Below are 12,991 nucleotides of genomic sequence, written 5' to 3'. Positions count from 1 at the left end.
TCTTAGGGGCACCATTTCCTGTGGTGTGTCTTGGGCAAGTACAGTTCGTAGGGACCCATCCCTCTCCAGGCCAACATATGTTTCCACCCTGTCTCAAACCAGGGACCTTTTGTATATTAGGCACTAGGAAAACACTAGAATTAGATTACCGCACAATGAACATAAAACGATAATGTGAAAAATACAAAGAGAAAAGGAAGAAATAAGAAAATTAATTTACTTTTTTGCTTCAGGTTTTTTAAAAACTGATCCAATGACGTCTGCTTTTGCCCGCTTTCAACAATCTATCTGAAATGCTTGAGGCAGACATGATAATGAACTGTAGCCCGACTTGTCAACACTTTTCCCAGGTGATTTCTGTCAAAAAATTCTGAGAAATCATGGAATTTGATAAAATCTCTTTCATTTCGGCTGATTGAATGATAACAGCGTCCTTTTCTTCACCATCTTGCCGAAACCCCTGCTCCTTGTTGTCCCAGAACTCTGAACTGTGACGGTGACACGAAGAGAATGCTGGGATACACGCAGCCCGTTTGTTCACGTTCGGGAAACTCTGGGAGCTGCTAATAGCGCGAGCACTGTATTTTTGACTTTGTACCTAGAGGCAATATTTTCCCGTCCAGGTACTACGTAACCTGAAACTTTCTTATGTAGCGAGGTACCACTATATACAAAAATAGATACCGTGCAGGCAAAGAAACAAGCCATTTTAATTATTTCTGTGCAACTCACAGTACCGGTCTGGTTGCTTACAATTGATGTAAACAAATTATTCGTAATGGTCCAAAAACCTAAATTCCTAATTCAGATTCAGATTCAGATTCAGATTCAGATCTACTTTATTGTCATTCTAGTACACGTGTATACAGAACGAAATGTCGATGCATCTGACCCCCACAGTTTCCTTGAATGTACAGATATAAATAATGTTGTATTGTATTTTGGCTACGTATAGTATTTTACCATAGTGCCGATAGTGCAAGAAGAGTAGCTGACCAGATGCGCAAATGGGCAGTCAGGTTGACAAGTCAGGTACACAGTAACATTAACACTGTAACAATAACGCTGTAATTACAATAGTGCAGAGAGCAATGTGCAAGGAGTGGCAAGCTATAAAAAAAACTGCCAGTAGTGCAAAAGTCAGATTAGCAGCCGTTTAGATTTAAGTTAACTATATGTTAGATTGACCATTTAACAGTCTAATGGCCAGGGGGACTAGACTATTGCGGAGCCTGGTGGTCCTGCACCGCACACTGCAGTACCTCTTCCCAGAGGCTAGCAGAGTGAACAGTCCATGATGGGGGTGAGAGGGGTCCCCGGTAATGTTTTTAGCATGGGATAGGCAGTGCTTCTGGCCAATGTCCTGAATGGAGGGAAGTGTAGTCCCGATTATTTTCTCTGCTGTCCTCGTTACCCTCCTCACACTACCCCAGTCGGTAGCGCTGCAGCCTCCACACCACACAGAGATACAGCTGGTCAGGATACTCTCTATGGTGCCCCTGTAGAATGTAATGAGGGAGGGTGGGGGCAGGTGGGCTCTCCTCATCCTCCGCAGGAAGTACAGGCGCTGCTGTGCCCTCTTAACCAGTGATGCAGTGTTTACGGACCAGGTGAGTTTGTTTGTAATGTGCACCCCTAGGAACTTGATACTGCTGACAACCTCCACAGCCTTGTTGTTGATGCAAAGTGGGGCATGGTTGGGCTGGTTTTTCCTAAAGTCGACAATGATCTCTTTAGTTTTGTCGACATTCAGGACCAGGCTGTTGTCCCTGCACCAGCCCACCAACTGCTCCACCTCCTCTCTGTAGGCCAGGTCGTTGTCATCCCTGATGAGGCCCACCACTGTTGTGTCGTCAGCATACTTCACGATGTGGTTTGTGGCGGACCTAGGGACGCAGTCGTGTGTCATCAAGGTGAACAGCAAGGGGCTTAGGACGCAGCCTTGGGGGGAGCCCGTGCTGAGGTAGATGACATCTGAACTGTTCTGACCTATCCGCACTGATTGGGGTCTGTCACAGAGGAAGTCCAGCAGCCAGTTCCGCAGGGGGGTGTTGAAACCCAGGAGTCTCATTTTGTCCACCAGATGTTGTGGGATGATGGTGTTGAATGCTGAACTGAAGTCCAGGAACAGCATCCGCACATGGGTGTTCTTCTCCTCTAGATGTGTCAGGCTCAGGTGAAGCGCAGAGGAGATGGCATCCCTGGTGGAGCGGTTTGTCCTGTAGGCAAACTGAAAGGGGTCGAATGAGGAGGGGAGACTGGAGGTGATGTGCTCTTTAACCAGTCTCTCAAAGCACTTCATAATGATAGGAGTCAGTGCAACGGGCCGGTAATCGTTGAGTGATAAGATCTGGGGTTTCTTTGGCACTGGGATGATGTTGGCAAATTTGAAGCATGATGGTACTTTGGCTTGGTCTAGCGAGGTGTTGAAAATGTCTGTTAGTACCCAAGCCAGCTGATCGGCGCACTCCCTAAGTACCCGCCCCGGAATGTTGTCCGGGCCTGGAGCCTTCCTTGTGTTGACCCTTCTCAGGGTCTTCCTCACGTCAGATGAGTCCAGGTGGAGTGCTCTTTCGCCCTGATTTGGAACCGCTTTCGCTGCAGGGGTGCCGTTTTGTGCCTCGAACCTTCCAAAGAATTTGTTGAGGTCATTCAGAAAGTCCATGCTAGTGTTCTGCACTGGGGCGGTGGTTGGCTTGTAACTGGTGATGGCCTGAATGCCTTTCCACATATCCCTGGTGTTGGTTGTGCTGAGGAAACGTTCCTGGATTTTTTGATTGTGCGTTCGCTTTGCTAGTCTGATAGCCCGGTTCAGGTTAGCCCTCGCTGATAACAGCGCCTCCTTGTCACCAGATCTAAAGGCAAGGTTCCGTACTTTTAGTTGTTTTCGTATTTCAGCAGTCATCCAGGGCTTCTGATTGGCACGGGTGCATATAGTTTTGTTATTGCTGACGTCTTCTGCGCATTTACTGATGTAGGCTGACACAGAAATGGCGTACTCATCTATATTTATTTTGTTGTTGTAAGTGGCAGCCGATTTAAACATGTCCCAATCAGTGCAATCAAAGCAGTCCTGTAGTGCCTCCATTGCACCCTCAGACCACACCCTCACCTGCTTCACTGTAGGTTTTTCTCTGGTCAGCAGGGGCTTGTATGCTGGAATTAGCATAATTGAAAGGTGATCTGATGAGCCAAGATGGGGGCGGGGGGCTGCTTTATATGCACCTTTGATGTTTGTGTAGGCCAGGTCTAATGTGTTCCTACCTCTTGTAGCAAAGTTTACATGCTGATGGAAATGCGGGAGAACTGTTTTCATATTGGCCTGGTTAAAGTCCCCCGCCGCAATAAAAATGCACACGGAGTAAGCATGCTGCAGTTCACTCACAGTTCGGTAGAGAACGTCCATTGCCTCCTTCGTATTAGCGCTGGGGGGCACGTACACGGCAGTAATGATGGTCGCGCTAAACTCCCTCGGTAGGTAGAAAGGTCTGCAGATCACCGTCAAAAGCTCAATGTCTCGTGAGCAGTGTTTCGATATTATCTTCGCATTTTTACACCAGTTGTTGTTGGTATAAATGCATAGACCGCCCCCCTTGCTTTTGCCGGTGAGTTCGCCGCTTCTATCAGCGCGGAAAGCAGTTAGCCCCACAATGCTAACAGCGTCATTCGGGATAGATGAGTTTAGCCATGTCTCCGTCAGAATTAAAGCACAACAGTTCGTCAATTCGCGGTTCGATGTAAATTCCACTTGTAAATGGTCCAGTTTGTTGTCCAGGGAGCGGACGTTGGATAGGAAAATGGATGGTAGAGGCGTTTTGAAGGGTTTAGCCTTCATCCGAGCCGTTAGCCCGGCCCGACAACCTCGTTTCCTTCCCCGGTCACAGCGCTTCCGCTTGCCACTTTTACTCGCTGCTTTGTCGGCCGCTTCGTTCTGTTGACGTAGCACTCCGAGGCTAAGTAAACACTCCAGAGTGATCGTCGAAATTTGCGCTGGATTTCTGGATGTTCGCATATCCAGCAAAAAAACTGCGATCGTATATTAATCTACAGTTAGAGTTGTCTTTGTTCGCCCTCATAAACTGAGTCGAAGATTGGGGTTTTTGACTAGAATGTGAGAAACTGTCGGGAGCAGATCCAGCCGCCGCCATAGAGGGCGCCGCCATGAGAGGGCGCCGCCAATTCAATCCAACTATTCTCTGCATGCAAAAATAGCCATAACTGTGACTAAAGATGAGACCTGCTAACAGTGCTAGTTTTTCCTCATTCATAGCTACTACTCTGTTGACTCTTTAACGTCTAATCGTTTAATGACATGACATTACACTTTGCAAACACAATTAAAGCGCTTTGACTCACGCAGCATATGCAAACAAACGCCGTAGGCCGGCGGGCTTGCGAAGGTCCCAGCAGTAATCAGAGCGGCAGGCGAGCCGAGTCAGCGAACAGCGATGGAGTGTCGTAACGGGGAGGGAGTGGTCCGTCTTTATTGAGCCAATATGGGACTCATAAAGCACGCCGAGGGCCATCCGTTTGACGTCCAAACTTTTCGACATTTATCACTTGCCGCTCTCTAAGAATCTTATTAGACTGTGCCGCTCTCCTGTCGTAATCTCTCAAAGCACGGCGTGTTGGTGTCAGTATCGGGCTGGAAAACAGTAGTTAGTTGCGGTTACTAGTTATTTGATTGGAAAAGTAATTACGTTATCCCCTAGATGAGGGGTTCTCCTACCTCGATTACGAGCCGTGACCCAAATTAAGAAAAAGAAACGAATGAATGGATTGTGAAGCTTAAACCAGAGATAATAAAATACACTATTCCTTTGGTGATCGCGGTGATAAGGGACCAGGACCCCCTACAAAATGTGAAAATTTGCAAAGGAATGACACCCTTTTGTCAAATCCCCCAAGGGACAAACTTGCCTCCGACTGAGAGTGCACTAGACTGTTACAAAATAACAATTATAGAACTACACATGAAAACACAGAACTGCAGTTGAATTGCCTTTAGTGTCATTATATGTTTAGCAGTAGGCCAGACCCGTGGCACTGGTATTGGTTTATCTCCTGAAGCTGTCTCAGTTTCTTTCCTGACCCGATAATAATCCACAGAGCACCCACTGATAATCACTATTTCATTGCGCTCTCCTGACTTTTCCTTAGAAGTTGATTTAATTTTTTTTCAATATAACAATCCGCTAAAGCAGGGGTCGGAAACCTCCATACTGCAGACACTTTATGATGAAAATCCACAGAAAAACTTTTTGACAACCTGATACGCCAGCCAAGCGCACAGAGCAATTTGATTGGGTGAGCATTAGAGGTGGGCGGAGTTATGCACACAGCGCACTCTGCCCAGCCCCGTCAGTATAGTTTTTTGCAGTATTTTGTGACATTTTAACAAAATAACTCTGGTTGCATCATCTTTTGAAACCATTATTTATAAATAAAAGTCAAAATGGGCCTCAATAATCCTAAATATTCGTGGAAGGGGGATATATTTTAAGTGGTATATTTGTTGTTATGGGAAAAATTATCTAACGTCACAAAAAAATGCGCTGAAAATTTAGAATTGGTCTGGAGAGCAGTTTTGGCGGTTTTGCTGAAATTTGCTTAATGGTATGGCTCCCTCAAAATATATATATACATATTTTGCTACTATGGCTCTTTGGATCAAACATGTTCCCGACCTCTGAGCTAAAGCTATTAGATTTTGCAATTCTCTGTAATTTGTTTTGGTGGACATATTGGCTAGTGCGCTTTCTCAGCTGTTTGACTTACAGCATTTACCATCCTATCACTGTCGCACACACAGTCACGCCCAAATAACACCCACCCACACAACCTGCCCCTGTGATAGCATTTGCTGTGTGCTGTCTGATGCAGAACACAATGCACTATATGTTGATATCAATGACAATAAAGACAATTTATTTCAAAAACTGCAAAAGAGTGAAACAGTGATAACCAATGTGCGAAGTGTTAGGGGTTCTCTGTATTAACATTTTTAAATGACCAGCAAAACCAAAATGACTTCAAGTAATATTACAATGCTTATTAGTTGCATGTTTAATAAAGTCCAAATTGCTTCATTTCAGCGACTTTGTCTTTAAAATAATACAATCCATACCTGAACTAAATGTATCTGTCTTTTTCTGTGGCGTGAAATGACTGGTATTAACTCCCATTTGCAACAAATTATGGCCCTCTACTGTTAAGGGGTTTAAATTACCTTCAATTATTTTTCTTTTCTTGGCTTTATTTAGCCAGGGCCAAGGCCAACGACCCACTGAAAATGACCCTGTCCCGGCTCCTTGGCTTTGTAGCGTATTATGAACTGACCGATAACGGATAATGGATAATTAATAAAGAAAATAGAACAATAACCCTTGCAAACAAACACTTAGCCAAGACACTCCATATCCATTTTGTCTCTTGGCTTCAAACCACCTGAAAATCTCCTTTTCCTTTTCTAGGTACTGTCCACAACATTTTCTTTATTTCGCCAGATAGAGTGTATTGCAAAAATTCAGAACACTGTCTAAGCCACGCCCACGTGCTGCCTACCATTCACTCCTGGTGATACACAACCAAATACTGTTTGCCCATACAAGCTGACTCCCTGATTTCAGTATTTTATTTCATATTATTACGTACATTATAGATGCAAGTATACACGCAGCCCGTTTGTTCAGGGAGACTATATCTATTGGGAAAAATTCAGCGTCATCTGTGCTTTTACGGCCCCACCGTATCTGTACTCAGTTGTACTTTGTACGTAAATAAAAACCTGCTCACTATTGAGTAAATGTTACTGTTGGATTGAGGGTTCTATGTTACGTCGTGATTAAACAGCTATCAGAGGACATTATCATTTATGATCTGCTGTTAATATGTAGCGGAGTAACGCACCAATTTCATCATAATTGTATAATGACAGTAAAGGTCTTTCATTCATTCGTTGTCATCAATAACGCATTACAGTACTTACCGAGATAAGTAAATACGTTCCAAGAATGCGTTCATCTGCATCAACTACAGGTCGATCTGACCCGGCCCGCGGGTATTAAACCTGTAACCAGCCCTAGCCCGACCAACTAACTTGATATGGAGGAGCAAGCCCGAAGCGAACTTGAATTTTCACATTTTAATTGTTAGGACACGCCCCCTCGAGCAAACTCGTAGTCGGGTTTCAGGCTTAAGATCTTACCTTTAGTCCCAACACTGGTCGGCGCTCGACTTCTATAATCTCCTTCTTCTTTGTTTGCCTGGTGAGCTTGGCATTTTTTTCAAAGAATTGTGGGTTTTTTTCTTCTTTTTTTCATTTCTAGTTCAGGGGTCAGCAACTCAAAATTTTGAAGATCCATACCAGAATAAAAGAAAATCCCGACTGGCGCCTCAAAAAAAAAAATCCTTAGTTTCAATCAAAACGAAAAAGGGATTCGAACCCAGGTAACCAGGCCAGGTTGTATCATAAACATTTTAACAGAATTGAAAAATACACATTTCCCTCAATCCTCTTAGCCTGTTTCCAAAAATTCTTGAAAAACTTTGAAAGGAGTGATAAGGGCGGCGCTAAAAAGCTCAGGTTGCTGATCCCCGGTAAACATTGATAAAACTACACACAAATTAAGCCTGCTAGAAAAACATGGTTATTTTGGTGGGTTAATTGTCTTTAGATCCTAACTACTTGTTAGTTTCATTTGTATTTTATTCTTAAAGACCATGGTTTTATTTTGATTTGTTGTTAGCAACATTCATAACATTGACCTTAGAATATCTGACTCACACAAAGTGTTTTAATTGTCATGTCAGTAGTTCAATGGAAGTCGACACTCCATTCTCTGCTTGTTCTCTTTCATCTATCAATGGTCTAACTCTTATTTTTTTATTCACTGTCCATTTGTGAGTGGTAGTTGTGTTGACATTGTTGCGTACTGCTGACTTCTATCAAGCCACAACATCGTTAATCACTCGGATTGATTGTGAATGCGTTTTTAATGTTACAAGTTCACTTCAACTTGTTTGTTTTGAATTCTTTTAGACTGTGAATGCTACGGCCACTCGAACCGCTGCAGCTACCTCGAGTTCCTGAAAATTGTCACTTGTGTGAGCTGCAAGCACAACACCAGGGGCCAGAACTGCCAACACTGCAGACTGGGATACTACCGCAACGCCTCTGCTGAACTGGACGATGAGGGCGTCTGCATCGGTGAGGATGTTGCGTCTTTGTGTGTGTCTGTGCGTTAATGCACGCGTGTGTTTGCGCGCTGGTTTGTGCCTGTGTGTGTGTGTCTTTGTGTGTAACTGTGTCTATGTGTGTGTGTCAGCATGTTTCTGCACATGTGTGTTTGCATGCATGTTTGTGTGCATGTGTGTGCCTGTGTGTTTTTGCACACGTGTGTTTGTATGGTTGTTTGTGTGCATCTCTGTTGTTCACCTAAGTCATGCAAACGCACACCTGCAAATTCAAGAAAACAAGACAAAAATATATGTATTTTGTCAAACATTTACCATATTTTTCAGACTATAAGGTGCAACCTAAAACACCAATTTGGATTAGAAATTTGAAGTGCGCCTTGTAATCCTGTGTACCTTATATTTCGAAAAATGGAGTAGATATAATTGGAAATGCATAGTAACAATTAAGAGATATTGCATACGTAACTGTTTTGCCTTTGAGAAACATATAAAGAGGTCTCCAAGTGCCCTCTTGTGGTTAACATTTTAATCCTCCAAACTTCGACAGGAGCACAAACGGTATCATTCGAATGCTCGTTGCGAATCCTTTTTTTGTTGTTGCAGATCTTCACTAGCTCTGGGGTGAGGACAGCACACTAACCATTTATGAATCAATTGATTCATTTTAGTTTATCAGACTGTGAAATGGGAAAATTTAAATCAATTTTCTGTTACCATTTTGCTTTGACATGTACACAAAAGAAAGCAAAAAAAAAAAAAAAAAAGAAAAAAAAAAAGAAAAAGCAATAAAAAGTGGTTCAAAGCGAACTGGGAAAATCCATCACCAAAGCCAGGCTGCTACGTGTAATCCCGATATTAATGCACATGACCCACAAACACAAATACCAACCACGTCGCTGCCATATTGCGTAATAGCCAAACTTAAATATGTCATTTTACCGTAATTTATAATTGGATTTGAAGCAAGAAGCTGCAGGCTATCATCAAGAAACGAGTCAACACTAATGACAAATTATGGTTTGTCAGCTTCAACAGAGTTGTGAAACACTCTCATGTCGCAACGCTAATCCGAAGCCTAATGAGGAAAGCTCGCTGAGGATTTTCTATTTCAATGAAAGCGAAGAGCACTTTGACAGATGGTCAAATAAAACGTTACATGACTTCAAAATGTAAATAGTCATAACGACACTCGAATATATGAGAGAGGTGCATTTTTTACGACAAAATAAGGGAAGCAGGTATAAATGATTGAAATATATAAAATGTTATATCTGAAAAATCATACAAACATATGGAGGATTAATCCGGCCTTATGTAGAAATAAATGGATAAACAAAGAAATACCAACAAAAATATTCCATATAACCTATTTGACGTAAATACGATGTATTTGTATATCTATGCATTATTTGCATTTATTTTGTCATATATTTATTCCAGTATTTTTTTGAAACATAAATGACAAAGTACACAACAAAATACATAACACAACAAAAAACATTTAAAAAAGGAATTACAAAAATAAATAAATGACAGCATAACTTACAAAATAAATGACAAAATACATGACAAACGAATATCAAAATGAATGACAAACTACACTACAAAATACACTACAAAAAAGTTATAAATAAACACAAATATGAATAATTCGCAAAATACATGACAAAATACACATCAAAATAAATGACAAAGTAAATATCGATTTAAATATAAGATCAAATACATGACAAGTTAAACAACAAAAATTCATGACAAAATACCTGAAAAAATACATAAAACTTGACAAAAACAAAATACTCCACAAATTATAACCAAATAAATACAAAAATAAAATTAATGAGAAAATAATTGTCAAAATAACAAAATGAAAAACAAAATAAATTACAAAACACGACCAAATACAAAACAAAATAAAGGACAAAAAATCATAAATAAACAACTAAATCAATTGCAAACTACACAACAAAATAAATACAAAAATAAATGACAAAGTATTTGATGAAATACACGACAAAATAAATGCAGAAATAAATGACAAAGTAAATGAGAAAATACATGACAAATTATAGAACAAAATAAATACTGATTTAAATAAAAGATCAAATACATGACAAGGTACACAACAAAATGAATGACAAAATACACTACCTAATACATGCTAAAATACGCGAAAAAAACACATGAAGAAATACATGAAAAACATATTAAACAACTGCATAAATTGCAAAATACACAACAAATTAAATACAGAAATAAACGACAAAGTAAATGATAGAATACACAACAAAATACATGACAAATTAGACAACAAAATAAATGACACAATGTATGACAAAATACATACAAAACTAATATGTTCAACCAAATTAGATCACTGCAGCTAAAATTCAGATAGCATGGGGGTGGTTCTTTACCGTTTGGGAACGAGACTTGTCCAGATTGTGATCCGAAACAAAATGACTTTGCTTAAAAAAGGTCAACACGAGTCAACCAGCAGCGAATACAAATCAAGGTGCTGCGTTTCACAAGCGCTTACCTTTTTAATTTGTTTTTTCTTGCCAGAGTGCAACTGCAACCAGATGGGTTCCATCCACGACCGGTGCAACGGCACAGGCTTCTGCCAGTGCAAAGATGGCGCCACGGGGGCCAAATGTGACGAGTGTCTGCCGGGATATTACTGGAAACAAGGCTGTTACCGTAAGTAAAGCACAGAAATATTGTGGTACCGCATATCACCAAATATGTATGCAGTGCTGTACAAAATGTAATTGCCCCCTTCCTGATTTCTTAGTTTTTTGCATATTTATCCCCCACAAATGTTTCAGATCATCAAACCTATTTAAATATAAGACAAAGACAACCCAAATGCAGTTTTCAATTGTTGATTCAATTTATTAAGGCACAAAACAATCTAGCTGACCCATTGTGATAAATTAGAACCACTATCCGCAAACAGAGAAAACTGAAATAGTGGCAAACCTTCCTAGGATTTAGTCTACAAGGGTTACTCAAAAAGTGCCATGACAGATCATCCAGGAGGTTATAAAATAACCTAGAAAATCATCAAAGGAACTGAATGACCTCAGTTAAGGTCAGTGTTCATGACTCCACTATAAGAAAGACACTTGCCAAAAATGGCACCCACAGGATAGTTCCCAGGTGAAAACCACTGCTGTCACAAACAAACACAAAAGAGTTGTCTCACATTTGCGAAAACACATTTTGATTCTCCTCAAGACTTTTGGAGAAACATTCTGTGGACTGTTCAGTGAAAAATTGAACTTTTTGGAAGGTGTGCAGCCTGTTACATCTGGCGTTAAAAGAATATGATGACAACAGTAAAGCATAGTGGTGGCAGTGTGATGGTCGGGGGATGCTTTGTTGCCTCAGAACCAGGACAACTTGCTTGGTTGACGAAATAATGAATTCTGGTGTTTACCAGAAGATCCTGAAGGAGATCGTCTAACCATTGGTCCGCGCCTTCAAACTCAAGCGCCCTTGGATCATGCAGCAGAACAACGATTCGAAACTCAGTTTAATATAAACAATCAGAAATATAAAACAGCAAGCCAAATTCGTCACACACGAATCTCGTTTGCCTGTGTATTTTCTGTACAGTCCTTTGAGAATTCTTGTGATTAAGGGCTATACAAATAAACATGAGTTGACTTGACTTGAAACACACCAGCAATTCCACCTCTGAGTGGCTACAAAAAAAAGAAGGTTCTGAAGTCAAAGCCCGGATTTAAATCCAAATGGTATGTTGTGGTGTGACCTTAAACGGGCAGTTCATGCTAGAAAACCCTCATATATGGCAGCTGTTTTGCAAAGAAGAGTGGGCCAAAATTACTCCACAGCGTTGTAAAAGACGCATTACCAATTATCGTAAGCATTTCATCTTTATATCCAGAACCAAAAATGGCCTGATTAGGTTCAGGGGCAATTACTTTTCCCCATAGGGCCAGATAGCTTTGGATGTTTTTGTGCCTAAATAAATGGAATCAATGTTTCAAAACTGCATTTTGTATTTCCTTGTGATATAAAAATTGGCGTAATGATCTGAAGCATTCGTGAGTGATAGATATGTAAAAAACACCAAAATCAGTAAGACTTTTGTGCGTATAAAATAAATTTCCTGACCAAATACACGACAGAATACACAAAAAAATACACAACAAAATACATGACAAAATACACAACATATTAAATGACAAAATACATGACAAAATACACGTCAAAATACACAATAAAATACACATCAAATTACGTAACAAAATACGTAACAAGATACACGACATAATAAATGACAAAATAGTTGACCAAATACACAACAAAATACAAAAAAAACATGCCTGGCAAAATACACAAAAAAAAAACCTACAGAACACATGATGAAACACACGAAAAAATACATGACACAATATATGACAAAATACACGTCAAAATACACAATAAAAACACAACAAAATACGTAACAAAATACACAACATAATAAATGTAAAAATAATTGACCAAATACACAACAAAATAAAAAAACATGCATGGCAAAATACACAAAAAAAGCTACAGAATACATGATGAAATACACAAAAAAATACATGACACAATATATGACAAAATACGTGACAAAATACACAACATAATAAATGACAAAATACACAATAAAATACACAATAAAATACACACCAAATTACGTAACAAAATACGTAACAAGATACACGACATAATAAATGACAAAATAGTTGACCAAATACACAACAAAATACAAAAAAAACATGCCTGGCAAAAT

At 40.2% G+C, this 12,991-nt stretch overlaps 1 protein-coding gene across 3 annotated transcripts in view; it reads left to right on the top strand.

The window, feature by feature from the left end:
- Positions 1-12,991, top strand: part of ntng2b (netrin g2b) — a 140,000-nt gene that overhangs the window by 113,759 nt on the left and 13,250 nt on the right. For 2 of the 3 annotated variants that reach the window (XM_088320072.1, XM_088320071.1), the window contains 2 exons: positions 8,042-8,209; positions 10,765-10,899. In XM_088320072.1, coding sequence (XP_088176198.1) covers positions 8,042-8,209; positions 10,765-10,899 — 303 coding nt within the window. Of the gene's footprint in view, positions 1-8,041; positions 8,210-10,764; positions 10,900-12,991 lie in introns of those variants that run through there. The other variant, XR_015847103.1, reaches the window with a different exon arrangement.

The sequence above is a fragment of the Urocampus carinirostris genome, chromosome 16 (genome assembly GCF_059441175.1).
Source record: "Urocampus carinirostris isolate Australia breed hairy pipefish chromosome 16, RoL_Ucar_1.0, whole genome shotgun sequence".
In the NCBI taxonomy this organism is placed as follows: Eukaryota; Metazoa; Chordata; class Actinopteri; order Syngnathiformes; family Syngnathidae; genus Urocampus; species Urocampus carinirostris.
The sequence above is the reverse complement of the archived record's forward strand: the minus strand, read 5'-3'. Positions and strand labels throughout refer to the sequence as shown.